At 40.1% G+C, this 27,663-nt stretch overlaps 1 protein-coding gene across 1 annotated transcript; it reads left to right on the top strand.

Annotated features, from left to right (window-relative positions):
• Window positions 1–213: 213 nt before the first annotated feature.
• Window positions 214–19,869, top strand: LOC145875993 (uncharacterized). Its single transcript, XM_082971764.1, has 4 exons — window positions 214–595; window positions 15,662–15,911; window positions 16,908–17,751; window positions 17,816–19,869. Exons 1-4 carry the CDS (start codon window positions 214–216, stop codon window positions 18,053–18,055), a joined length of 1,716 nt encoding a protein of 571 aa, XP_082827890.1. The 3' UTR covers window positions 18,056–19,869.
• Window positions 19,870–27,663: the final 7,794 nt, after the last annotated feature.

Genomic DNA, 27,663 nt, shown 5'->3' with positions numbered 1-27,663 from the left:
TCCAAAAGGAAGCCAGGAAGCTAACAGGCCAAGTGGAAGCCAAGAAACAACTGATACACCACCAACTGCTCTCAGAAGAAGTAAACGAAGAAACAGGGCGGGAGAAGAAACCTGCCAACCAACAATATTCAAACCTGTGGGACCAGAGACTCCAAGGGGGGGGAAACGATATGCCTGATACTCCTGGTGATATGCCTGCTGTGGCAGATATCTATGGCGAAAGCCCAATACAATGGGACCCAGAAGTACACCCCAGAGAATGGGAACAATTCTTCCCTGGAATTAATGACTACCCAGATGGGGAGCCAGGTGGGTCAGAGGAGGGAGATCCACAAGCTAAAGAAGGAAATACCCCTACAGGAGCCACTGAAGAAGGAAATATCCCAACAGAAGCTACTGAAGGAGAGACGAGCCCAACAGGAGCTGCCGAAGGAGAAACTACTCAAACAGCAGGAGGAGAAACTTCCCAATGGAGAAAAGAGGGAGACGTTCGAAGGGCAAGGGACTTTTCCCACAATTGACTTCTCGACACTCACCGGTCCCCTTGATGAACAATTGAATAGGAAAAAAAGAGAGGAACCTGCCGAACAACCGGGTAGGACAAACAAGGTTAGCATTCCAGTCCCACCTCAGATCATAACGGAAACAGGAGAACAAAGATCGGTCACGATATACAGGGTAAAACCCCTACCTGATGTCGCGTACTGTGGATGGACTCATCATCAGACGAAGGGAGAAGTGATTTGGGATCCAAAAGGATGTGACTTAACAATAATCAAAGAAGAAAATGAATGGGTGCTCAGCATAAATAACATTGAACCCGTTGAAGGAGAAGAATTTATAGTTGAACTGGCACGTACAGGACTGACTGAAGGGAGCAGTTCAACCACCATGAAAATCGAATTCACACCGGCACCCAATCTAGAGGTGCTTACAACGACTAGAACCACGACGACTGTGGCAGCTGCTGTACACACCACAGTGGTCACCACCAGAGTACCAACTACTACTCTGGGTGAAAAATCCACTATACCTACAACAAAACCAAAAGCATCAGAAACAGCAGGGTTCTTTACTGACATTTGGAACTTGTTGACAAAACCCAACAGTCCACCTCAAGAGGACGACGCGGATGAAACAGCAAATATGTTAGAACCAGAACCGCTCAAGGACAAAACATTGGAAGAAGCGGTAAAGAATGATTGGTATAAATGGGCTAGGTATACGGCGGACAGACATAGAATGGACGATTGTATCTTGTGCAGCAAATCACCCTTGTCTGAAGTGTTAATAGTACCTGAACCTGCATCATTTGACAGTTGTGCTAATTGGAAAAATGCTAATTGTAAACCGGGAAAGTACCATATTCCTTTGTGACATTGAATGCAGAATGGCCTTGGGTAGTACTAGGGGTAAAACTATGTTAAATGAGACTGTACTGGCTAATAAGGAATGTGCTGCATACAACATTAAAACTGATTTAACTAGACCTCAGACAGAAAAAAGTACTGTGGTTAAGGGAAAATATGAATGTTTCTATAACTATGGTATTGGTGGGATTAACGTAGGAAACACAACTGTTAAATGTGACACTATCTGGGTGTTAGAGATTGCGGGGATTCGCAAATTTGATGAGAAAGGATTAACTACCAATAGGAGGGGTTCGTGTGGCCACATCACTCAGGTTGCACCGTCTCTTACTATGTTAAAAACCCAAGATAGAGGTATTGCTGATAGCTTTTGGATGTGTGGGAAAAACAAACTTCTGAATGTTCTTCCTGAAGAATGGACTGGATTATGTGCTTTAGTCAGAGCAGTCCAACAGGTTACCATCATCAAAACACCACAGGAGGAGCATGTTAACACTAGAACTAGGAGGGAGTATGAATCAGATCCTAGATTGTACCTTGATTCAATTGGACAACCCAGAGGTGTGCCCAACGAGTTTAAGGCCAGAGATGAGATTAAATCTGGATTTGAATCTATATTTTTGTGGGTAACACCCAATAAGAACTTAGAGTGGATTAATTATATATACTATAACCAACAAAGATGTATTAATTATACTGACTCTGCCTTGACAGCCTTAGGAGAACAGGTAAAGGCCACAAGCCAGATGACATGGCAGAATAGGGAAGCTCTCAACTGGCTTTTGGCAGAGAAAGGGGGAGTTTGTGTAATGTATGGAGATGCTTGTTGTACTTTTATTCCCAACAACACTGCACCTAATGGAACATTTTCCCTAGCTATGAATAAACTTAAAGGCTTAAGAGCAGAAGTAAAGGTGAATGCGGGGTTTGATTCTCATGTCTGGGATTGGTTGGACCTGGCTTTGGGAAAATGGGGTGCTATGTTTACTAGGCTGGCCATTATGATGGGTGGAGGTCTAGTAGCATTGGGCATTGTATTTTGCTGTGTGGTGCCTTTGGTTAAATCACTTGTGGTCAAAACCACTGTTAAAAACAGATGGCAGTACATGGAGCAGACCCTAGACATAAGAGGGGGGTCAAGAAAGAAGTTTAAGGAACATATACTGGATCCACCTCTCATAATCAATCCTGTCCCTGGTAACCCTGGACATTATACGGACAAGTATGGAAAACCTTGCAATGCTGTTGGAGGACCCCTTGATTGCCCTTTTGGTAATCCTAACTGTCGTCATGGGGTAATTCTTGGGGGAGGTTATGAGTGCCATGATTGGCGTCCTGGTGGGTTTCCTGTGTATGCCAAAGACCCCGATTCGGATGAAATAATGCTTGTCCATGTACACAAAAAATGTCTGCAACCCAGGCGTTGCAAGTGGTGCTCCCAAGAGGACAATGATGGACATTACCATCATCCTGAACCCTTATTCTGTGCAATGTGTCAAAGAGAGGATTGCCCTATATGTGGAAATAAGGAATGTGCCCCTATGATGTAAATTCTGGTATGACTTTGAACAAACCTTAAGTGTATGTCGTATTTTATGTTTGTTTTATGGTTTTCATACATATATAAATGTATGCATTTTCTTTTAAATTTAAGCCAGTTTTGCCTTCCTAAAATGAGGATCATTTATTACACGCTAGGTAACAGAAGGTATTCCGGTTACAAGTGTCTACGGACCATGCCCTTAATCTTCTAGCAGTAATGAGTGATGTATGCTTAATTTCTGTTAGAAAGGGGTCCGCGAGGAAGAATCGTGTCTCAATTTGGAATGTTGTCTGTAACTTTTATTTTTGCTCACTTAGGCCTTGTTCAGATTCATAGTAAGAATATTAACTTTAATTAGGTCTATTATGTTTATTATTCTTTTAAATTCTTGTTATATTCTATACTCTACATAACTGAGATAACCTCAGGCAAGGCTATGTACTACATGCTCATGCTTCTTCATAGTATACTAATTTGTTATGTGTATCCTCATTTACTATTTTAAGCCTGACTGGATCTTTTACTCCTACCCATGTTATTGGATTGGAGATGTTTGGTCCAGTATATGATTATGTTTTATCTGTTCACATTTCGTTCAACACACTTACTATTCTATGTATCTATTATTTTGCTTCCATCCTTATTGTCTCTAGTTTAATCAGGTTTGATGTGGGACTAATTAGTCCCAGAGGAGGGATTTATGTGGGAGACTGCTGAGGGAAAGAAATATAAATACATTAGCTAGCGAAAGAGGAGACTGGCAGCTGGCCCTGAGTGGAGATAACAGGTGGCCATACATCCCCAAGTAGGAACCACGCAACGGCCAGGCAAGCTGAATGTATGGCCATGACTAAATATATGCCAAGCGTAAGCATGCAAAGCATGCCTTATTTTCATATCCATATGAGGAGAATCTAGCCACCAAAATGTTAGAGCTAAAAGCAGATGAGGGCGTTATCCAGCCACTACTATGTTAGAGCTAAAAGCAGATGAGGGCGTTATCCATTGGGTTGAAAGAAAATGGTGGCAGAACGCATGGTTTTACTTCATTTACATAAAGGGTGGACCTATGTATTGTATGTGCATAAAAGCAGAGCCGGGGCCTAAGGAAGGGAGTCGTTGTTCCGCGGACCGGCTCGGCTTTACTACTCTGTATTAAAGTCTATATTAAATTTACAAGTTCTTGTAAGAAGTGTTATTCTTAAGACAATTTTCCACCACACTAGCAGGCTGGTTAAGTTAGCATTAGCCTAGCTAACTTCTCCGACCATGCGTTCACTGAGCTACTCTCCTGCTAAAGAAGAGGACATCACAGTAAAACAAGAAGTAGAGGGTGAGGCCGTTACTGTGAAAGAAGAAAAAGACGCGTTCAGAGTGAAAGAGGAGGAGGATGTTACAGTAAAAGAAGAGGAGGATGCAGTTTATGGAGTGAAAGAGGAAGAGGGGGAGATGACTGTTACATCGATAGAGGAGGAAACTGGACATCTGGGCCCGGTTTCCCAAACGCATCTTAAGGCGTCCAATGGTTCTAACGGTGAACTTAGCCATAAGATGTTTTTGAGAAACCGTTCCCCGATTAACACTAGTAAGTACTGTCTTAACAGAGGCACAAACTCTGCAGTTGTTGAACTGATGTTTGGTGTTAAAGGGGAAATATAAAATTTCTACATCCATATTTGGACTTTTAAAATATTTATATATAGCCATTGATTCTTGAAGAATATAACACATGCCTCATGAGCTTAGTTTACCCCATCAGATCCCCAAATAAGCTTTTTTTTACTCCAACATCTAGAAACAATGTAAATCAACACTGTACAGCCTCAACATGGTTAAAACTGTAATGTTGATATCATGGATGGTCAGTCATTGCATCCATAGGTCTGTCTATGCATTTGAAAGTAGTTACATTTCTCCAAACCCATCATCTTATTACCAAAACAGTGTTTGAACCGCAGATTGGTTGAGTGATTGCTGTGTGAGTTTTTTTAAACAGCAACAAAATGGCTGCCTAGAGACTTGGTTTGGTAAACAGCTGAGGGATGGGGGAAGGAGAAATGTAATCACTCTCAAATTGAAAGAGAAAGCTATTGTAGCAACCTTCAGGCTATCCCCTGAATTCACTACACTATGAATACAAAGACTGGCTGTTCATGATGTCATAATGATAGTTTAACCAGGTTTCTAGGCTAAATAGTATATTCTAGAATTCATCCATGATGTCATAATGATAGTTTAACCAGGTTTCTAGGCTATATAGTATATTCTAGAATTCATCCATGATGTCATAATGATAGTTTAACCAGGTTTCTAGACTATATAGTATATTCTAGAATTACCAGTGTAGATTTCCTGTGGGGGTCAAATTATTACAGCTGTTGATAAGTCATTGTATAATATTCAGACAATTTTTTCATGCCATTACATAAAAGGCGAAACATTCCTAGATTCAATAACATTCATGAATTGGTTTGAAACCTTTGTTTTAAACCCTTCTCAAAGTTGGTGCCTTGACGGATTTGTGAAAGACGGTTTGTCAAAAAACACTTATTTAAATGTTACCTTTATTTAACCTGTCTGGGCAACGTGGGACATTTGCGTCCCACCCTAGTCAACAGCCAGTGGAATCATGTCGCGCAAAATACAAATACCTCATAAATGCTATCACTTAAATTTCTCAAATATATGACTATTTTACACCATTTTATAGATACACCTCTCCTGAATCGAACCACGTTGTCCGATTTCAAAAAGGCTTTACAGCAAAAGCAAAACAGATTATGTTAGGAGAGTACCCTGCCAAAAATAATCACACTGCCATTTTCAAAGCAACTAGCATGCATCACAAATACCCCAAAACACAGCTAAATGCAGCGCTAACCTTTGACAATCTTCATCAGATGACACTCCTAGGACATCATGTTACACAATATATGCATTTTTTGTTCGATAAAGTTCATATTTATATATAAAAACAGCATTTTACATCGGCGCGTGACGTTCAGAAAATATTTTCCCTCAAATGCTTCCGGTGAATCAAATATAATATTGTCATTCAAAGAATTATAGATTAACATCTCGTGAATGCAACCGCATTGCCAGATTTAAAAATAACTTTACTGGGAAATCACACTTTGCAATAAACGAGGTGCTATGCTCAGAAAAATAGGCTAGGCGATACAGGTTAGCGCCATCTTGGACTCATCTAAAATCAAATATACTATTGTAAATATTCACTTACCTTTGATTATCTTCATCAGAAGGCACTTCCAGGAATCCCAGGTCCACAACAAATGTAGTTTTGTTCGAAAAAGTTGTTAATTTATGTCCCAATAGCTCCTTCTTGTTAGCGCGTTCCGAAGGCTACTCATAATTTACGAAGCGCGCGGGACTTGTCCTCACGAATGTGCAAAAAAAAATGTATTTACGTTCGTTCAAACATGTCAAACGTTGTATAACATAAATCTTTAGGGCCTTTTTCAATCAGAACTTCAAAAATATTCAAGGCGGACGATTGCATTGTCTTACTAAACGTTTCGGAGCGAGAGAGTACCCACGGGCACGCGCATCATAGTAGTAATGGCCCTCCCTCTATGACAAACTTTCCAGGCCTCTCGTTCGGTCAGTTTTTACCGGAGAAGACTCAAACCACTTTGTAAAGACTGTTGACATCTAGTGGAAGCCTTAGGAAGTGCTAAATGAATCCTAACTCACGGTGTGTTTCATAGGCAAAGGGTTGAAAGTGATTCCACAAATCAGATTTCCACTTCCTGTTAGGGTTTGTCTCAGGGTTTTGACTGCCATATGAGTTCTGTTATACTCACAGACACCATTCAAAAAGTTTTAGAAACTTCAGTGTTTTCTATCCAAATCTACTAATTATCTGCATATTCTTGTTTGTGGGTAAGAGTAGTAACCAGTTTAAATCGGGTACGTTTTTTATCCGGCCGTGAAAATACTGCCCCCTATCCCCAACAAGTTAACTGGGCAAGTCAGTTAAGAACAAATTCTTATTTCCAATGATGGCCTACCCCGGACAACGCTGGGCCAATTGTGCACCACCCTATGGGACTCCCAATCACGGCCGGTTGTGATACAGCCTGTAGTGACGCCTCAAGCACTGAGATGCAGTGTCTTAGACCGCTGTGCCACTCGGGAGCCCCAAAATCATGTTCTAGTGCTGTCCCCAACTAAAATACATCTTGGTCAACCAAGAGTCATCTGTTCTTTCTACAAATCGCCCCATGTGTTTTTATAAAATCAACTATATGTACGTAACTTGTCTGATGCTGTAAGCATGCTGTTTGATTAAATAATTACAGATACACAAGTTACTCGAGGGAGCCAGTCACCAATTTAACCAAGAAAAACTCTTCCCTCCTCCTCCCCCCGCTGCTGCTGGACTTCGTAAATTCTGCCGTTTTGCTCCTGAAGTTTTTTTCAGTAATTGACTACACCAGAGGTCGTAAAACTTTTCCATTTAGAGTGACAATGTATCTTACCATTTCTACCGATCTGCGTGCCAGTTATGATTTTCATATGCATATTTTACTGGAACAGTTTAATTTAATTCATAATAGTATCTCAAAATCATTGTCTGTGATTAATCTACATTCTATCTAAATCTAAATGAAAATTATACAAATCTAAAAGTAACTTTTATTGCCATTGCCAACTATGTAAAAATAAACTTGAAACATTGTATCAACTATCAATTGGGTCCCCCGAAACTTGTGATAGCAAGCTTGCAACATTGTATAAAATATTCTCGGCCCTCAGTTTCCCGGCGCCAGTGAGTTCAGGACAGACACAGCTGTCGGCTATTTGTGCAAAGGAAAAGAAGTAATCAGGTATTTTATGACATTTCCACTGGATCAGAGCATAACATTTTTCCCTTTCATGCCGAGTGGAAATATTTTACGAAAATACTTAGAGGAACTATTGTCGTACGCAATTGATTTTGATTAGACTTTGTTTACTTGCTGTTTGAGGTGAAGGAAAAATTACTTTGAGAAGCTCCACAACTCATTAGTGGTGGTGCATTAAGACAATCAGAAATACTATCAGACATCCCCAAATGGGCACATTTATAGGCCTACATTTGCGTGCAGGCCAGGTAGACTAGTCCTACTTCTATATGTGTATTCAGGTGTGCGTCCTTACTCAACATTGACAGGAGTGTTTCAAACAAAAGACAATTAATAAATTGCGAGGTCGGATCTGGGTGGTCTGCCAGGGGCCGTTTCATTTAGTGTCCGTTTGGGTCGGCATGGGAATTGATTGTCTATAGTATGTTGTACCGAAGTTGACCGAATGAAAGGGAACAGTAGTTATAGTCATAACGTTACGCTTGTCATATGATGAACTTCAACTTAAATACTGGATCTTGCTGTCGGACAGTTTTTTTTAAATTCTGAAATGCACTCGAATTACGTATCATTTAGTGGCTCCTTATGTTATGCTGGGAAAACAGTTTTCGTGGGCACAGAAATACTGAATAATTTCAGAGTTTGCTAAATCCAATGGTTTTTAACTGAGATTCATCTTGTAATCCAATGGCGTGTTGTAAATGTTATGTTTTTTTCGTCTTTTTTAAAATATATTGCAATATATTTCAATCTTTTTTTTCCATTTTTAAATTAAATACACCTTCCGGCAACCCGCCTCACCCATTATAATACGGATCTGCTATTTTTTAGGCCTTATAGCTAGAACCTCCATCAGCAGCTAACCAGCTAATTAGCTGGCAGCTATTTAGTCATTGTTAACCACTGCTAGATGTCTTTACCTTTTTAGCTCAGATACCAGCCGCTTTTAGCCTGGATAATACCTGCCAGTCTGCACAGCGCGATATCAACCCTGAGCATATCGAACTGTTTTTCTCCACTACATCACCGTATTCCTGCCGTAAGCTCTGGACCATTACACCGGATAATCGCAGCTAGCTAGCTGCTACCGAGTGACCTAGCCTCAAGCTAGCCTTGAGCCAGGCCCATCTCCCGGCCTGCTCAGTGGACCCTAGGATCACTCAGCTACACAGCTGACGCCTCCCGGACTCTTCACTAAGACGACTAGAAGCCACTACATCACCGGATTCCTGCTGTAAGCTCTGGACCTTTGCACCAGAGTGGCTATAGTGGCTAACGCCCTTGTCCCGAAGCTAGCACCAGTTAGCCTCGAGCCGGGTGTATCTCCCGGCTAGCAAACAAAATTACTCCAGCTACAATACCTCTTTTGCCAATTGGCCTGGACCCTTTGTCGACACAGAGCCCCGCCGATCCATCACGACTGGTCTGTCGACGCAATTCCGTCTGATGTGCCTTCAACTGGCCTTTGCCAGATGTCGGTGATGCCCTTGTCCCGAAGCTAGCACCAGTTAGCCTCGAGCCAGGCGCATCTCCCGGCTAGCGTAGTAATGACTACCTAACGGCTTCCCTGGTTCATATATTCCTGTTCACTGGACCCTATGATCACTTGGCTACATAGCTGATGCCTGCTGGACTGTTCATTAATCACGGTACTCTGTTTTGTTTATCTGTTGGCCCCAGCCTCGAACTCAGGCCCTGTGTGTAGTTAACTGACCCTCTGCCCATTCATCACCACTTTACCTGTTGTTGTTGTCTTACCCGTTGTTGTCTTAGCTAGCTCTCCCAATCAACACCTGTGATTGCTTTTTGCCTCGCTTTATGTCTCTCTAATGTCAATATGCCTTGTATACTGTTGTTTAGGGTAGTTATCATTGTTTTATTTTACTGCGGAGCCCCTAGTCCCACTGAACATGCCTCAGAGAACTCTTTTGTCCCACCTCCCACACATGCGGTGACCTCACCTAGCATAACTGGTGCCTCCAGAGATGCAACCTCTCTTATCGTCACTCAACGCCTAGGTTTACCTCCACTGTACCCGCACCCTACCATACCCCTGTCTGTACATTAGGCCTTGAATCTATACTACCCAGCATTCTGCTCCTTTTATTTTCTGTTCACAACGCACTAGATGAGCAGTTCTGATAGCCTTTAGCCGTACCCTCATCCTACTCCTCTGTTCCTCGGGTGATGTAGAGGTTAACCCAGGCCCTGTGTGTCCCCAGGCGCTCTCATTTGTTGACTTCTGTAACCGTAAAAGCCTTGGTTTCATGCATGTTAACATCAGAAGCCTTGTTTGTTTGACTCACTGCTTTAGCACACTCCGCCAACCTTGATGTCCTTGCCGTGTCTGAATCCTGCCTTTGGAAGGCCACCAAAATTCTGAAATTTCCATCCCCAACTACAACATTTTCCGTCAAGATAGAACTGCCAAAGGGGGAGGAGTTGCAATCTACTGCAGAGATGGCTTGCAAAGTTCTGTCATACTTTCCAGGTCTATGCCCAAACAGTTCGAGCTTCTAATTTTAAAAATGAATCTCTCCAGAAACAAGTCTCTCACTGTTGCCAGCTGTTATAGACCCACCTCAGCTCCCAGCTGTGCCCTGGACACCATATGTGAATCGATTGCCCCCCATCTATCTTCAGAGTTTGTTCTGTTAGGTGACCTAAACTGGGATATGCTTAACACCCCGGCCGTCCTACAATCCAAGCTAGATGGGCACCCTCATAGATATTATCCTGACCAACTTGCCCTCCAAATACACCTCTGCTGTTTTCAATCAGGATCTCAGCGATCACTGCCTCATTGCCTGCATCTGTTATGTGTTCGTGGTCAAACGACCACCCCTCATCACTGTTAAACACTCCTGCGAGCAGGCCTTTCTAATCGACCTTGCCCGGGTATCCTGGAAGGACATTGACCTCATCCCATCAGTATAGGATGCCTGGTTGTTCTTTAAAAGAAATTTCCTAAATAAGGATTTTCTTAAATTAGCATGCCCCTTTAAAAAATGTATAACTAAGAACAGATATAGCCCTTGGTTCACTCCAGACCTGACTGCCCTCGACCATTACAAAAACATCCTCTGGCGTACTGCACTAGCATCGAATAGTCTCCGCGATATGCAACTTTTCAGAGAAGTCCGGAACCAATACACACAGTCAGTTAGGAAAGCAAAGGCTTTTTCAAATAGAAATGTGCATCCCGTAGCTCTAACTCCAAAAAAATTTGGGACACTGTAAAGTCCATGGAGACTAAGAGCACCTCCTCCCAGCTGCCAATCTGCAGTGAGGCTAGGAAACACTGTCACCACCGATAAATCCACAATAATGGAGAATTTCAATAAGCTTTTCTCTACGGCTGGAGATGCTTTCCTCCTGGCTACCCCAACCCCGGTCAACAGCTCCGCACCCCCCGAAGCTACTTGCCCAAGCCTCCCCAGCTTCTCCTTCATCAAAATCCAGATAGGTGATGTTCTGAAAGAGCTGTAAAACCTGGACCCGTACAAATCAGCTGGGCTAGACAAGCTGGACCCTCTTTCTAAAATTATCTGCCGCCATTGTTGCAACCCCTATTACTAGACTGTTCAACCTTTCTTTCGTATAGTTCGAGATTCCTAAAAATCAGAAAGCTTCCGTGGTCAACCCCCTCTTCAAAGGGGGTGACACTCTAGACCCAAACTGTTACAGACCTATATCCATCCTGTCCTGCCTTTCTAAAGTCTTCGAAAGCCAAGTTAATAAACAGATCACTGATTATTTCGAATCCCACCGTACCTTCTCCGCTGTGCAATCCGGTTTCCGAACTGATCATTGTTGCACCTCATCCACGCTCAAGGTACTAAACGATATCATAACCGCGATCGTTAAAGGACAGTACTGTGCAGCCGTCTTCATTGACCTGGCCTGTTGTCCGAACCTCTGGCAGTCTCTATGGGGGTACCACAGGATTCAAATCTCGGGCCGACTCTTTTCTCTGCATATATCAGCGATGTCGCTCTTGCTGCGGGTGATTCCTTGATTCACCTCTCCGCAGACGACACCATTCTGTATACATCTGGCCCTTCTTTGGAGACTGTGTTAACCTCTTGCTTCGAGATAGGATCCCGTTAACGGGATTGTTTGACAAAATAGCATGGCATGAAATTTTAAAACAACAAAATTCTAATAATTTCAATTTTTTAAAACATACAACTATTTTACACCATTTTAAAGATACACTTCTCGTTAATGCAACCACATTGTTCGATTTCAAAAAGGCTTTACAGCGAAAGCAATACATTACATTATGATAGGACACCACCAAAACAAGAAAAGCCACACAGCCATTTTCCTAGCAAGGAGATGCGTCACAAAAACCCGAAATACAGCTAAAATTAAGCACTAACCTTTGACGATCTTCATCAGATGACACTCATAGGACATCATGTTACAAAATACATGTATGTTTTGTTCGATCAAGTTCAGATTTATATCCAAAAACAGCATTTTACATTGGCCCGTGATGTTCAGAAAATGTTCACACACAATGTGCACACATATTACAGAAATACTCGTCATAAACGTTGACAAATTACATAACAATTATTTAAAGAATTATAGATATACTACTTTTAATGCAACCGCTGTGTCAGATTTCAAAACAACTTTACGGGGAAAGCACATTGTTCAATATTCTGAGTACAGAGCTCAGCCATCAAAGCAAGCTATACAGTTACCCGCCAAGTCATGGCATCTGCAAAACTCCAAAATAGTGTTATAAATCTTTCCTTAGAAAATAAAGGAAAGCCGCACACTCTAAGAGCTCAGATGCAAAAATGTAATAACCAACGTTTCGACAGCGAAGCTGTCTTCATCAGGGTATCATCAAACACTGCGAGATGAGTCATTTATATAGTGTCAAGAGACACACAGGTGTTTGTAATCATGGCCAAGTATGGCCTAATATCATTGGTTAACTCAAATATTTAAAAAATGGCATACAAAGAACATACAAAAAGACAAACAAATGGATAGCATACGATCATAGCATTTGTAGTCTAAAATGTATCTAACAAACAATTACAATGGCAAAATCACAATTATCACAAAAATTGCTTCAGATCAAAGTCTATGTTGAGACCGAAGGGAGCAAGGGTCTTTAAATTAAATCTTTCCTTACCTTTGCTGATCTTTGGCAGAATGCACTCGAAGGATTCCCACTTCCACAAGAAATGTTCATTTGTTCGATAAAGTCCATAATTTATGTCCAAATACCTCCGTTTTGTTGGCGCGTCCAGAACACTATTCCAAAGGCACGAGACGGGGGCGCACATAAATAGACGAAAAGCTCAAAAGTTCCATTACAGTTTGTAGAAACATGTCAAACGATGTTTACAATCAATCTTTGGGGTATTTTTAATGTAAAAATGCGATAATTTTCCAACCGGACAATAGCGTATTCATTCCAGAAGGAAAAGAAGGAAAGGCGCGCCTCACCAAGTCCCATGTCCTCAGACAGGCCACTCATTGACTGAGCTCCTGTTTTCTGTCTAGTAACAGGAGAAGGATGAAACCCCCCTGCAGGCCCCCCTGTGGCTCAGTTGGTAGAGCATGGTGTTTGCAATGCCAGCATGGTGTGTGCAACGCCAGGGTTGTGGGTTCGATTCCCACGGGGGGCCAGTACAAAACAAATGTATGTATTCACTACTGTAAGTCGCTCTGGATAAGAGCGTCTGCTAAATGACTAAAATGTAAATGTAAATTTAAACCAGTTTCTAAAGACTGTTGACAGCCAATGGAAGCCTTAGGAAGTGCAACATGACCCCTTAGACACTGTAGTTTTGATAGGAATTCAAAAGAAAAACTACAATTCTCAGATTTCCCACCTCCTGTTTGAATTTTTCTCAGGATTTAGTAGATACAGTATGTAGATACAGTACGAGTTCTGTTATACTCACAGACATCATTCAAACAGTTTTAGAAACTTCAGAGTGTTTTCTATCCAAATCTACTAATAGTATGCATATCCTACCTTCTGAGTCTGAGTAGGAGGCAGTTTAATTTGGGTACGTTTTTCATCCGAACGTGAAAATACTGCCCCCTATCCCTAAGAGGTTTTAACAAACCTCCAAACGAGCTTCAATGCAATACAGCACTCTTTTGGTGGCCTCCAACTGCTATTAAATGCTAGTAAAACAAAATGCATGCTCTTCAACCGATCACTGCCCGTACCAACCCGCCCGACTAGCATCACTACTCTGGACGGTTCTGACCTAGAATATGTGGACAACTACAAATACCTAGGTGTCTGGTTAGACTGTAAACTCTCCTTCCAGACTCATATTAAGCATCTCCAATCCAAAATTAAATCTAGAATCGGCTTCCTATTTCACAACAAACCCTCCTTCACTCACACTGCCAAACATACCCTCGTAAAACTGACTATACTACCCATCCTTGACTTCGGTGATGTCAGTTTCAAAATAGCCTCCAACACTCCAATCAGCAAACTGGATGCAGTCTATCACAGTGCCAACCGTTTTGTCACCAAAGCCCCATATAGCACCCACCACTGCGACCTGTATGCTCTCGTCGGCTGGCCCTCGCTACATATTCGTCGCCAAACCCACTGGCTCCAGGTCATCTACAAGTCTTTGCTAAGGTCGCCTTAACTCAGCTCACTGGTCACCATAGCAACACCCATCCATAGCACGCACTCCAGGAGGTATATCTCACTGGTCATCCCCAAAGCCAACACCTATTTTGGCTGACTTTCCTTCCAGTTCTCTGCTGCCAATCACTGGAACGAATTGCAAAAATTGCTGACTTTGGAGACTTATATCTCCCTCACTAACTTTAAGCATCAGCTATCTGAGCAGCTTACCGATCGCTGCAGCTGTACACAGCCCATCTGTAAATAGCCCATCCAACTGCCTACCTCATCCCCATGTTTTTATATACTTCTTTTGCTCTTTTCCACCCCAGTATCTCTACTTGCACATCATCATCTGCACATCCATCACTCCAGTGTTAATTTGCTACATTGTAATTACTCTGCTACTATGGCCTATTTATTGCCTTACCTCCTTACTCCATTTGCACACACTGTATATAGATTTTTCTGTTGTGTTATTGACTGTACATTTGTTTATCCCACGTGTAACTCTGTGTTTGTGTCGAACTGCTTTGCTTTATCTTGGCCAGGTCACAGTTGTAAATGAGAACTTGTTCTCAACTGGCCTACCTGGTTAAGTAAATAACTAAAATCTTAACTTTATTGACAACACCCAAATGGATACTGTCATTAACGCGGTTCTTCAATAATTACACATAATTCTTAATGCTTTAGCAAACATATTAAACAGGACATTCAAATATCCTTACAATTATAATCCAAGGTAGTGTGAAATGTACTCATAAGCAACCTGGAAATGGAGGTTACTCCCCTGAGTTTTCCCCCATTCACATTCAGAATACATTGTGAAAAACTAAAATGTTTGCTCACCATTTTTGCTCCAGGCAGATATAGTACATCCATAACTATCGCTTTCCTCATTAGCAGGGAGGAGTTTCTGCAATCAAATTGCCCTCGTGCTGCAATTTTAGCAAATACAGAAAGGGGCCTATATTGGAGACCAAAAGTTGTCTGGCACACTGCTTAGAGTTTCAACAACATTAATATCTTATTTCTAGCCTACAATCATCGATGTTACTACTAATGTGAAAACAAGACAAAATATGACTATTCTTGCTCATTTTAAGGCAAATGTCAAATTTTTACATTCATTACAGACGTCAATTGTTGTATAACATCATGGCTACGCTGTTGGCATCACCTTTTACAGTGGATTACCGCTGTTGTGGGCCTTTAAATCATCTGTATGACTTTGTTGTTCACACAGGAGAGATACTTCACTACCGTGGATCCTCTGGGGAGCCTCAACAACCTCATGATGCTGACAAGGCAGAGAAGAGTCTCTCCACATTAGAACACCTCAAGAAACACCCACAGAGATCCACAGGGAAGAGAACTCACTGCTGCTCTGACTGTGGGAAGAGGTTTGTTTCTCCAGGACATTTAAAATCACACGAGAGAATACACACGGGGGAGAAACCTTATAGCTGTGCTCAATGTGGGAAGAGATGCACCCAGTCAACAGACCTTAAAAAACATGAGAGAATACATACAGGAGAGAAACCTTATAGGTGTGATCATTGTGGGAAGAGTTTTGTTCATTCTGGGAAGTTGACTGTACACAGGAGAATACACACAGAGAAGCCTTATACCTGTGATCAGTGTGGGAAGACATTTGTTCAATCTCACCAGCTGACATTACACCAGAGAATACACACAGGAGAGAATCCCTATTGCTGTGATCAATGTGGGAAGAGTTTTACAAGATCTTGCGAACTGACATTACACCAGAGAATACACACAGGAGAGAAATCGTATAGCTGTGATCAATGTGGGAAGAGTTTTGCTGCATCTAGCAATCTGACTGTACACCAGAGAACACACACAGGAGAGAAACCTTATAGCTGTGGTCAATGTGGGAAGACATTTGTTCAATCTCACCAGCTGACATTACACCAGAGAACACACACAGGAGAGAAACCTTTTAGCTGTGATCAATGTGGGAAACGTTTTGCTTCATCTAGCAATCTGACTCTACACCAGAGAATACACACAGGAGAGAAACCCTTTAGCTGTGATCAATGTGGAAAGCGTTTTGCTGCATCTAGCAATCTGACTCTACACCAGAGAATACACACAGGAGAGAAACCCTATTGCTGTGATCAATGTGGGAAGAGTTTTACAAGATCTAGCAAACTGACATTACACCAGAGAATACACACAGGAGAGAAACCTTTTAGCTGTGATCAATGTGGGAAGAGTTTTGCTGCATCTAGCAATCTGACTCTTCACCAGAGAATACACACAGGAGAGAAATCTTATAGCTGTGATCAATGTGGGAAGAGTTTTGGTCGATTTGGGCAGCTGACTGTACACCAGCGAACACACACAGGAGAGAAATCTTATAGCTGTGATCAATGTGGGAAGACATTTGTTCAATCTCGCCAGCTGACATTACACCAGAGAACACACACAGGAGAGAAACCTTTTATCTGTGATCAATGTGGGAAGAGTTTTGCTGCATCTAGCAATCTGACTCTACACCAGAGAATACACACAGGAGAGAAACCCTATAGCTGTGATCAATGTGGGAAGAGTTTTGGTCAATTTGGGCAGCTGACTGTACACCAGAGAATACACACAGGAGAGAAGCCTTATAGCTGTGATCAATGTGGGAAGAGTTTTGCTGCATCTAGCAATCTGACTCTACACCAGAGAATACACACAGGAGAGAAACCTTATAGCTGTGATCAATGTGGGAAGAGTTTTACAGAATCTGGCAGTCTGACAAGACACCAGAGAATACACACAGGAGAGAAGCCTTATAGCTGTGATCAATGTGGGAAGAGTTTTTCTGCATCTAGCAATCTGACTCAACACCAGAGAATACACACAGGAGAGAAACCCTATAGCTGTGATCAATGTGGGAAGAGTTTTGGTCAATTTGGGCAGCTGACTGTACACCAGAGAATACACACAGGAGAGAAGCCTTATAGCTGTGATCAATGTGGGAAGAGTTTTGCTGTATCTAGCAATCTGACTCTACACCAGAGAATACACACAGGAGAGAAACCTTATAGCTGTGATCAATGTGGGAAGAGTTTTACAGAATCTGGCAATCTGACAAGACACCAGAGAATACACACAGGAGAGAAGCCTTATAGCTGTGATCAATGTGGGAAGAGTTTTTCTGCATCTAGCAATCTGACTCAACACCAGAGAATACACACAGGAGAGAAACCCTATTGCTGTGATCAATGTGGGAAGAGTTTTATAAGATCTAGCAAACTGACATTACACCAGAGACTACACACAGGAGAGAAACCTTTTAGCTGTGATCAATGTGGGAAGAGTTTTGTTCATTCTGGGAGTCTGACTGTACACAGGAGAGAAACCCTATTGCTGTGATCAATGTGGGAAGAGTTTTATAAGATCTAGCAAACTGACATTACACCAGAGAATACACACAGGGGAGAAGCCTTATACATGTGATCAGTGTGGGAAGAGTTTTGCTGCATCTAGCAATCTGACTCTACACCAGAGAATACACACAGGAGAGAAACCTTATAGCTGTGATCAATGTGGGAAGAGTTTTGTTCATTCTGGGAATCTGACTGTACACAAGAGAACACATAGAGGAGAGAAACCTGCCCAGAGATAATCTGATAAAAGATCTCTGATCAAATATCAGAAAATACATGGAGTTGTTTCATGATATCAATAAATAAACTTCACAATGTAGAATGTTAACACATTGTAGTAGGACAATGTAGACACCTAAACGTTTGCCCCTTCATCAATTGATTTCAACATGATATGGATATTAGCCTTGGGGAAAATCCAGGCTCTGAAAGGGTTGTTACACTTACCACGTTGGTGACCCACTTGAATCAAAATGCAACACTTCAAAATGTATCTGGCTGTTTTCTACCAGTTGTCCTCTAACCAGGGATGTACACATTATTCCCAGATTCCGTGTGGTTTTTGAGCTGTTAGTTTTAACAGGACGTGCAACTTCATCTCCCTCCTGTCACACAAATGATTTTAGCATGATATCGATGAATAAGTGTTGTGTTCCTTTGTTTAGCGACCCCTAAATTTAAATGCGTCACTCCAAAATGTAGCTGACTGTCTTCTGCAGGTTGTCCTCTAATCAGTGAGGTAAAATATATCTCCCATTTCCATGTGTTTTTTAGTTGTGTTAGTTTCAACAGCACCTACAACCTGATTTCCCCCCTGACTATATCAGTGATTTATTGCTACTTGTCAAAACAAGTGTTTTTGGTGCTTGTGCAGTTTATAAGAAGCTTGTTTAATAAAAATACAAGTAATATGATTATTGTGGCAGATGTTTGTGTATATAGCACATGTTATGTTTAGGTTTTCAATACATCACAAACTGTTTCTGCATTTTGGTTTTTGATTTGGACAGCCCACCAGACATTATTTCCTAAAGGACTTAATGATGAAATGCCTATGTATTTTATGTTGTGATTCTGAACTTGAATTGTTTTCCTATTTAAGATAATTGTGATGCTTTTCGTACGATGTACCCAATGATTAATGAAAACTTGTCCTCATTGTGGTTTTATTTAATGCGTCTTATTTATACACTGTAGTGTTTGTGAAATGCTTGTTATGTTTGGTAGCACTTATTTATTTGTCCTTTGCCTCCAACCCCTTTCCATGCATGGAAAATATCCCACCTAGCAAAATGTAATTGAAAAGATATTGAAAATAAGACTATGCCCAACATCCAATACACATTCAGTTTTAGTTGAAAGTGAAAGTTGAGAAGATGTCGTTTTTTCATTGACTTGAAAACAACTTAAATTCAACTTACTTGCAGCCTATACACATGGACGCAGTATAATAAATTGGTCTATAATCAATTGTATTAACAATCCTACATCACTCCAGCATTTATTGACAACATCCAAGTGCTAATTGTCTTTATTCCACTACTGAAGAAGCAGGACTCAAATCACCTCATATTTCAAACATTCAGCCTGACAAAAGATACATGTTTTATTATTTTATGCCTCACCATTAAGTTAATTATTGCCAATACATATTAACAAAGGGGTGTACATTTGGTTTGATATTTCATATTTACAATTAATGTAGCATTTAGTAATCAATGATTTATGCAACCAACTGACAATTTTTGGGTACAATTATATTGACGTAATATCAGGGATCATTTTATAATGTCATTTTAGAATATCTGTGTTCATTCTCAGATGTGCCAACCCAAATGTACTAGAGCATGACATTGGGGACTGGGCCCCGATCCAACAACATGCCTATCTAGTGAACCCTGAAAAGAGAGAGAAGCTCCGCAGTGAGGTGGAAAGTTACTATGGATATTGCAGGAGTTTCCTCTTGAAATCAGACATGTCCGTTTTAAGGGCAACTTGGTAGCTGATTGTCTCAAGGCTGGGCAGTCAAAAATGTTTTGTGTTTAGCCATTGCGTTGCCATTGATCCCAATTTATTTTGACTGCACGTTTTTCCGTATTGGAGATGAGTATTGTTTGGGCTCGTTCCAAGGGGACGAGAGTTCTAGAAGCTAGTGAGTTTTAGGAAGACGAGAGTTCTAGAAGCTAGTGAGTTTTAGGAAGACGAGTGTTCTAGAAGCTAGTGGGTTTTAGGAAGACGAGAGTTCTAGAAGCTAGTGAGTTTTAGGAAGACAAGAGTTCTAGAAGCTAGTGGGTTTTAGGAAGACGAGAGTTCTAGAAGCTAGTGAGTTTTAGGAAGACGAGAGTTCTAGAAGCTAGTGAGTTTTAGGAAGACGAGAGTTCTAGAAGCTAGTGGGTTTTAGGAAGACGAGAGTTCTAGAAGCTAGTGAGTTTTAGAAAGACGAGAGTTCTAGAAGCTAGTGAGTTTTAGGAAGACGAGAGTTCTAGAAGCTAGTGAGTTTTAGGAAGACGAGTGTTCTAGAAGCTAGAATTGTAGGATTCTATAGAAAGAAAAAGGATTAAAAAAATTATACGGGTAATAAATAATAAATATTTTGTTTTCTTGTTTTTATTTGTTGATTGTATATTATTATTTAGAAATACGTGTTTTTTCTTGTTTTTAATTGTTGACAGCCAGTAGACACCATGTTTATATTGGTGAAGGTGAAGCATTGTAGATGATTAAGTGAAATGGAAGTTGTAGAGATACTCTGAATGATCGGCTATGAAAAGCCAACTGACATTTACTCCTGAGGTGCTGACCTGTTGCACCCTCGACAACCACTGTGATTATTATAATTTGACAATGCTGGTCATTTATGAACATTTGAACATCTTGGCCATGTTCTGTTATAATCTCCACCCGGCACAGCCAGAAGAGGACTGGCCACCCCTCATAACCTGGTTCCTCTCTAGGTTTCTTCCTAGGTTCCTGCCTTTCTAGGGAGTTTTTCCTAGCCACCGTGCTTCTACACCTGCATTGCTTGCTGTTTGGGGTTTTAGGCTGGGTTTCTGTACAGCACTTTGAGATATCAGCTGATGTAAGAAGGGCTTCATAAATACATTTGATTGATTGATTGATTGATTGATTGTACAACTGAATGCATTCAACTGAGATGTGTCTTGGGTACATATTGGTGTCACCTCGTTAGTCAGTATGTGTTACACCTGTGCTGGCTTGTCCATCTCGTTAGTGGGAAGGTGTTTCACCTGAGCTGGTCCAGGTTCTATTTAAGAGTGTCTGGCCCAGTGCTCCAGTTGTCTTGATACATGTGGAGAGTCAACACCTTTAGTTGCTCCACCTTTTTGGTTTGCTTCCTGTCTTTAAGTTTGGTGTGGGTTTTCTTTTGTTTGTCTCTTCTTGGGCAGATTTATTGGGTCTCATGGTGGGTGTCTTTTAGGTCCCAGTTGTTGTTACTAGTCAACTTCCAGTGGACACCCCCATAGTGTCTTTCAGAGCCCCTCCTAAAAAACAAGCTATATTTTGGGTTGGATATTGCATCATATTGTTAATATTTTAATCAATGGCATTTCCTTACAATGCTCATTAGTCTTTCAGTTGTTATTATTGTTTTTTATCCTCATATTTGTGTACTAAATATTTCTGATTATTTTCATAGTTTTTTCCTGTGAAGCCATTGTGTTGCATCCATGTCTGAAATGTGCTGTATAAATAAAGCTTGATTTGATTTGAACATATTGTAAAACAAATTAACCCAATGACCGACCAATCAACAAACTATTGGTCCACCTTAGTATGAAAAACTGTATCAATCCCACTTTTCCAGCCTGCTGAAGGCGTGGTGGAGTGGTAAACACCACCCCCGGCTCTACCAGGGGCTTGAGGTGGTCTCCCACAGCTCTGCTTATGTCATGTTCTGTGGCCTTGCTGTTCCATTTCTGACTGCCCCTGCAACACAGAAACACATTTAGTCATATTATATAAAACACTCAAAGTAAGAGCGTCTGCTAAATGACTTAAATGTAAATGTAAATGGATATGGAGCATCTATGGCCTCAGTTACACCTGGCACCTAAATGTGACTTCTGTCATCTGATCACTCCAAGCTGCATTAGGTTCAGATCTACCAGGATGGGCCTTTGACATAGTCTGGATGCAGTCAGGCCACTGATTATGCATAAGCAATGTAAAGAGATGGGGTGAATGAGTGGAAAAGTACATTTGACACAAATTACCTTCATAATATCAAAGAACAAATGTGTGTGCCTGAGGGGAAATTAACTTTCATACAGCCAACAGGGATGAGAAATTACACCAATATTAGTGGATAATTTGCACTAATGTAAATAAACATAGATGGAACATATTCCCTTTAGCTGACGTGATGAACCGCTAAGGGAACATAAATATTTACCATCTAAACCATGTGTGACCTCTCACCTCTCTGGCTGTAGAAGTGTTCTTCCTAACCAGTCCCTCAACAGCTCTCTGACTGAGCTCTACCCTCACTGGGTCTTCAGAGGAGAGGAAGGCTGAGGAGGGATGGAAGGATGAATGGATCAGTCAGTCAATAAATTGTAGAGCTGCTGTCTATGCTGTCTGACAAAATCACTATTTTAGTAGTTTATTAAAGTAAATAAGGCTTTATGACTGCTGAATACCAACTATCAATCACTTAGATCATGTATTTTCAGGTAGAGATACATCCTTGGGACGTCCATAGCCCATTGAAGTTGACATTTAAAATGGTTAAGGTAGGGGTTAAGGTTAGGGTTTAGGGTAGGGATGTCCCAAGGATCCCAGATAGCATTGACCATTGTGCATTCTTCTGTCTCTTTTACATAGCAGGTGATGAGTTCTGACTTCTGAACTTGAAAATATTAAATATCCTTATTATGTGAAATTGAATGAAACAATAATGTATGTTGATGCTAATATGATGTACAATATTCCATGATGTTTCTATATGATAACAATAGAGTAATATATTTAATATGATGTACAATATTCCATGATGTTTCTATATGATAACAATAGAGTAATATATTTAATATGATGTACAATATTCCATGATGTTTCTATATGATAACAATAGAGTAATATATTTAATATGATGTACAATATTCCATGATGTTTCTATATGATAACAATACAGTAATATATTTAATATGATGTACAATATTCCATGATGTTTCTATCTGATAACAATACAGTAATATATTTAATATGACAAATACTATTTTTTAACCGTTTCACAAATTCATTTTAATTAACTTAATCATTATGATTCAACATCAGTTCACCGTCTCACCTCATACTGTATTGGAGCAGCAGCAGCTGACTGCCCAGTTCACCGTCTCACCTCATACTGTATTGGAGCAGCAGCAGCTGACTGCCCAGTTCAACATCAGTTCACCGTCTCACCTCATACTGTATTGGAGCAGCAGCAGCTGACTGCCCAGTTCAACATCAGTTCACCGTCTCACCTCATACTGTATTGGAGCAGCGCAGCTGACTGCCCAGTTCAACATCAGTTCACCGTCTCACCTCATACTGTATTGGAGCAGCAGCAGCTGACTGCCCGGTTCAACATCAGTTCACCGTCTCACCTCATACTGTATTGGAGCAGCAGCAGCTGACTGCCCAGTTCAACATCAGTTCACCGTCTCACCTCATACTGTATTGGAGCAGCAGCAGCTGACTTGATCGTTGATACTAATCATCATGTTTGAATCTGAGAGTAAATAGAGCCGACTACACTCTAAAAATGAAGGGTTCAACTGGAGTCGTTCTCAGATCCCCTAAGAACCGTAGGGTTCTTGGTCAATGAAAAACAGACCCAAAAGGTTCTTCAAAGAACTTGTTAGAAGGTGGGTTCATCGAGGAACCTCCGTTGTTGCTGGACTTCTTCGGGAACTTCGCAATTACAACTGAAAACGATGGTGACAAGTTTGGATGCGACAACATTTAAAAAGGTTAAGTTGGGTTGATGTTTGGCTCTGAATATGTCTCGAAATAATGTATTATAATAAAATAACATACTAATAATGAGTAACGAAGACAATGATGGTTTCTGTGAATATCTTCCATAACGTTACTATAGTTAATTAACGTAAATATTAGAAAGCCGGGTTTGACCGTCGGCGTTGTATGAGCTACAGTACAGTACCGTTAGCTAGCTAGCTAACGTTATGTCCTAACTAGGCACAACTAGGTTTGGATTATTTCCTCAACTATATTCTTTCCCATATATTGTATATCGTTTCCATAAAGACAACATGGCTTTACACTCATTAACGTAAGTTTCCAATCTAGAGCAGTTCTCATTTTTGTGATAATGAACTAGCTAACGTTAGCTTCGTTAACTAACTAACTAAGGACGGTGACCTGTCCAGACGAGATGTTACAACGAACTGAATCGTCAATGGAGGTCTTCCTCTTTATATAGCCTGCTACAGCATGCAATACTATTAACTCACAAGGGGGCATAACGTTACATGTACAATACTATCCCATTTTGGAAACGTTACATGTACAATACTATCCCATTGTGGAAACGTTACATGGACAATACTATCCCATTTTGGAAACGTTACATGTACAATACAATCCCATTTTGGTAACGTTACATGGACAATACTATCCCATTTTGGAAACGTTACATGTCCGCCCCCTTGTGGAGGGAAATTAATATCTTAGATGGTAGCTGTAGATGGGATTCAAATGCATAATGGTATTAATACAGTGTCTAGACTACCTCTTTTGTATAAATGCCCTTCAGAATCCAAACACAGTATTGCCACGCAGCAAAATGTTGAGTAAAATCTTTCAAGTCAGCCTGATAAAATATTGAACAATTTGTGTACAAAGATATCTTGAAATGTGATATTATGCCTGTATGGCAGTACTGTTACTGTATGGCAGTACTGTATTGGCTAGTGCTTTCTCCAATATGTTCTTCTATTTTACATTACATTGTATGTCGATGCCATATATCTTTCAATATTCATTAAAAAAAAAAATATATATATATATATATATATATATATATATATATATATATATTAATACTTGTAAGACTATTCTTTGACACATTTTCTCTTCCTTTGAAATTCTTATAGGACAGAACATGGACACAATGCAATTGGGATCAAGAAGAAGGTACAGATATGTTGTAGGACAGCTGCATTTGAAGTGTACATTTAACCTACATAACAGTCAATACAAACATAGAACATCACCCAAAACACCCAAAACAAACACTCCCTGCCACACCCTGACCAAACTACAATAACAAATAACCCCTTTTACTGGTCAGGACGTGACAGCACTGTTTTTCAGCCAGAGACAGCAGAGTCATCATTCACCGTTTTGCCGCCTTCTGAGAGCCTATGGGAGCCGTAGGAAGTGTCACGTTACGGCAGAGATCCTCAGTTTTCAATAAAGAGAGTGTAGAAGGCCAAGAAATGGTCAGCGAGGGCACTTCCTGTAAGGAATCTTCTCAGGTTTTGGCCTGCCAAATGAGTTCTGTTATACTCACAGACACCATTCAAACAGTTTTAGAAACTTTAGGGTGTTTTCTATCCAAAGCTAATAATTATATGCATATTCTAGTTTCTGGGCAGGAGTAATAATCACATTAAATCGGGTACGTTTTTTATCCGGCCGTGAAAATACTGCCCCCTAGCCATAACAGGTTGTAGTTACAGTATACTACAATTAACTAATAGTATGTAGTATATACTCATTAAGTATGTAGTTACAGAATACTACAATTAACTAATAGTATGTAGTATATACTCATTAAGTATGTAGTTACAGTATACTACAATTAACTAATAGTATGTAGTATATACTCATTAAGTATCTAATATACAGTATACTACAATTAACTAATAGTATGTAGTATATACTCATTAAGTATGTAGTTACAGAATACTACAATTAACTAATAGTATGTAGTATATACTCATTAAGTATGTAGTTACAGTATACTACAATTAACTAATAGTATGTAGTATATACTCATTAAGTATGTAGTTACAGAATACTACAATTAACTAATAGTATGTAGTATATACTCATTAAGTATGTAGTTACAGTATACTACAATTAACTAATAGTATGTAGTATATACTCATTAAGTAAGTTGTATACAGTATGTTAGTATGGGTAGTCAAACACAGATATTCGCCTTTTTTCAATTGTTTTCAATGCCATTACATTAAAGGAGAAACATACCTACATTCAATAACATTTATACATTGTCTGAAACCTTTGTTTTAAACCCTTCTCAAAGTTGGTGCCTTGCTGGATTTGTATTTTTTTATTTTTTTTTAATTTAACACTACTTGACTTTCCTTGTATTTATGGCAGTGTAGTTCCCTTCAGGGTCAGTCAACTTTGGTACAACATACTATAGGGAGTCGCGACTTCGGTTGAAGGATCTAAAATCACACCTGAAAAGGCCAATGAAATCCGCTCCGGACTGGAAGTCCCGCCTTCCACAGGTGATGAGCGTCAGGCTGTGATTCATTCCTTCCATTATTCCGCTCTTCACCTCGGTGTGAACCGGAACAATTCATGCTACTAAAACATACAATTGGAACACGAGACTGTCTTACGTTGCTCCAACTAAACTGACCCTTAGTGGTAGAGTGTGATCAACCCCTGGACTTTGTGTGGTTCTCATAGTTTCCTAATCACAATGTCCTGGTTATAGCAATGAGTAAGATGGCTAAAAATGAGACCTAGGCAATGAAAGTTAAGACCGAGGTAAAGTTGGATTTATATTCACACATTCAGATATTCAACAGACATTGGCCAAAAGCCATTTAAAATGGTATAAATCAATAACTAATTCATTGATTATCACAGAAACATCAAACTAGATTTATTATATACATGTCTAGCATACTTTTACAACTTTTTTTAAACAAAAATTCCAGTTTTGATTTTATAGAAATACATAAATATATAAAATGCCATTTAAAAGTGGTATAAATCAATAACTAATTCACCATTTGTCACAGAACAAATAATAATAAAAAGTTCATTTGTGAAATGTCTTTCCTTAATGCATTTGAGCCAATCAGTTGTGTTGTGACAAGGTAGGGTTTTCTCACTTTCTAGTAGGCTTATATTGAACATATGGCAAATAGGAGTGGCGATGTCGTCCTCTATTATCCTCAGTCATTTTTCCATCCAAGTTGTCAGACCCCGGTGGCCTGAAAAAGAAAAGGAGAACTTCACGCTCCAGGAGCTCAGATGCAATAATTTAATAACCTAATAACCAACGTTTCCACAGACAAGCTGTCTTCATCACGGTATAATGACAAACACTGCAGGTAACTGGTTTATATTGTGTCAAAGGACACACACAGGTGTCTGTAATCATGTCTGAGTGTGGCCTGATATCATTGGTTAATTTACAGATATAAATAGAACATATGAAAACATAAATGGATAGCATACGATCATAGATACAATTTGGCTATGTAGACCTACAAACATTTACAATGAATAGCAATATTACAATAATGGATACATAGACCTGCAAACATTTACAATGAATAGCAATATTACAATAATGGATACATAGACCTGCAAACATTTACAATGAATAGCAATATTACAATAATGGATACATAGACCTCCAAACATTTACAATGAATAGCAATATTACAATAATGGATACATAGACCTCCAAACATTTACAATGAATAGCAATATTACAATAATGGATACATAGACCTCCAAACATTTACAATGAATAGCAATATTACAATAATGGATACATAGACCTCCAAACATTTACAATGAATAGCAATATTACAATAATGGATAC

The sequence above is a fragment of the Salmo salar genome, unplaced genomic scaffold (assembly GCF_965601325.2).
Source record: "Salmo salar unplaced genomic scaffold, fSalSal1 ptg000414l, whole genome shotgun sequence".
Taxonomy (NCBI): Eukaryota; Metazoa; Chordata; class Actinopteri; order Salmoniformes; family Salmonidae; genus Salmo; species Salmo salar.
This window is presented reverse-complemented; position numbering and strand designations above follow the sequence as displayed.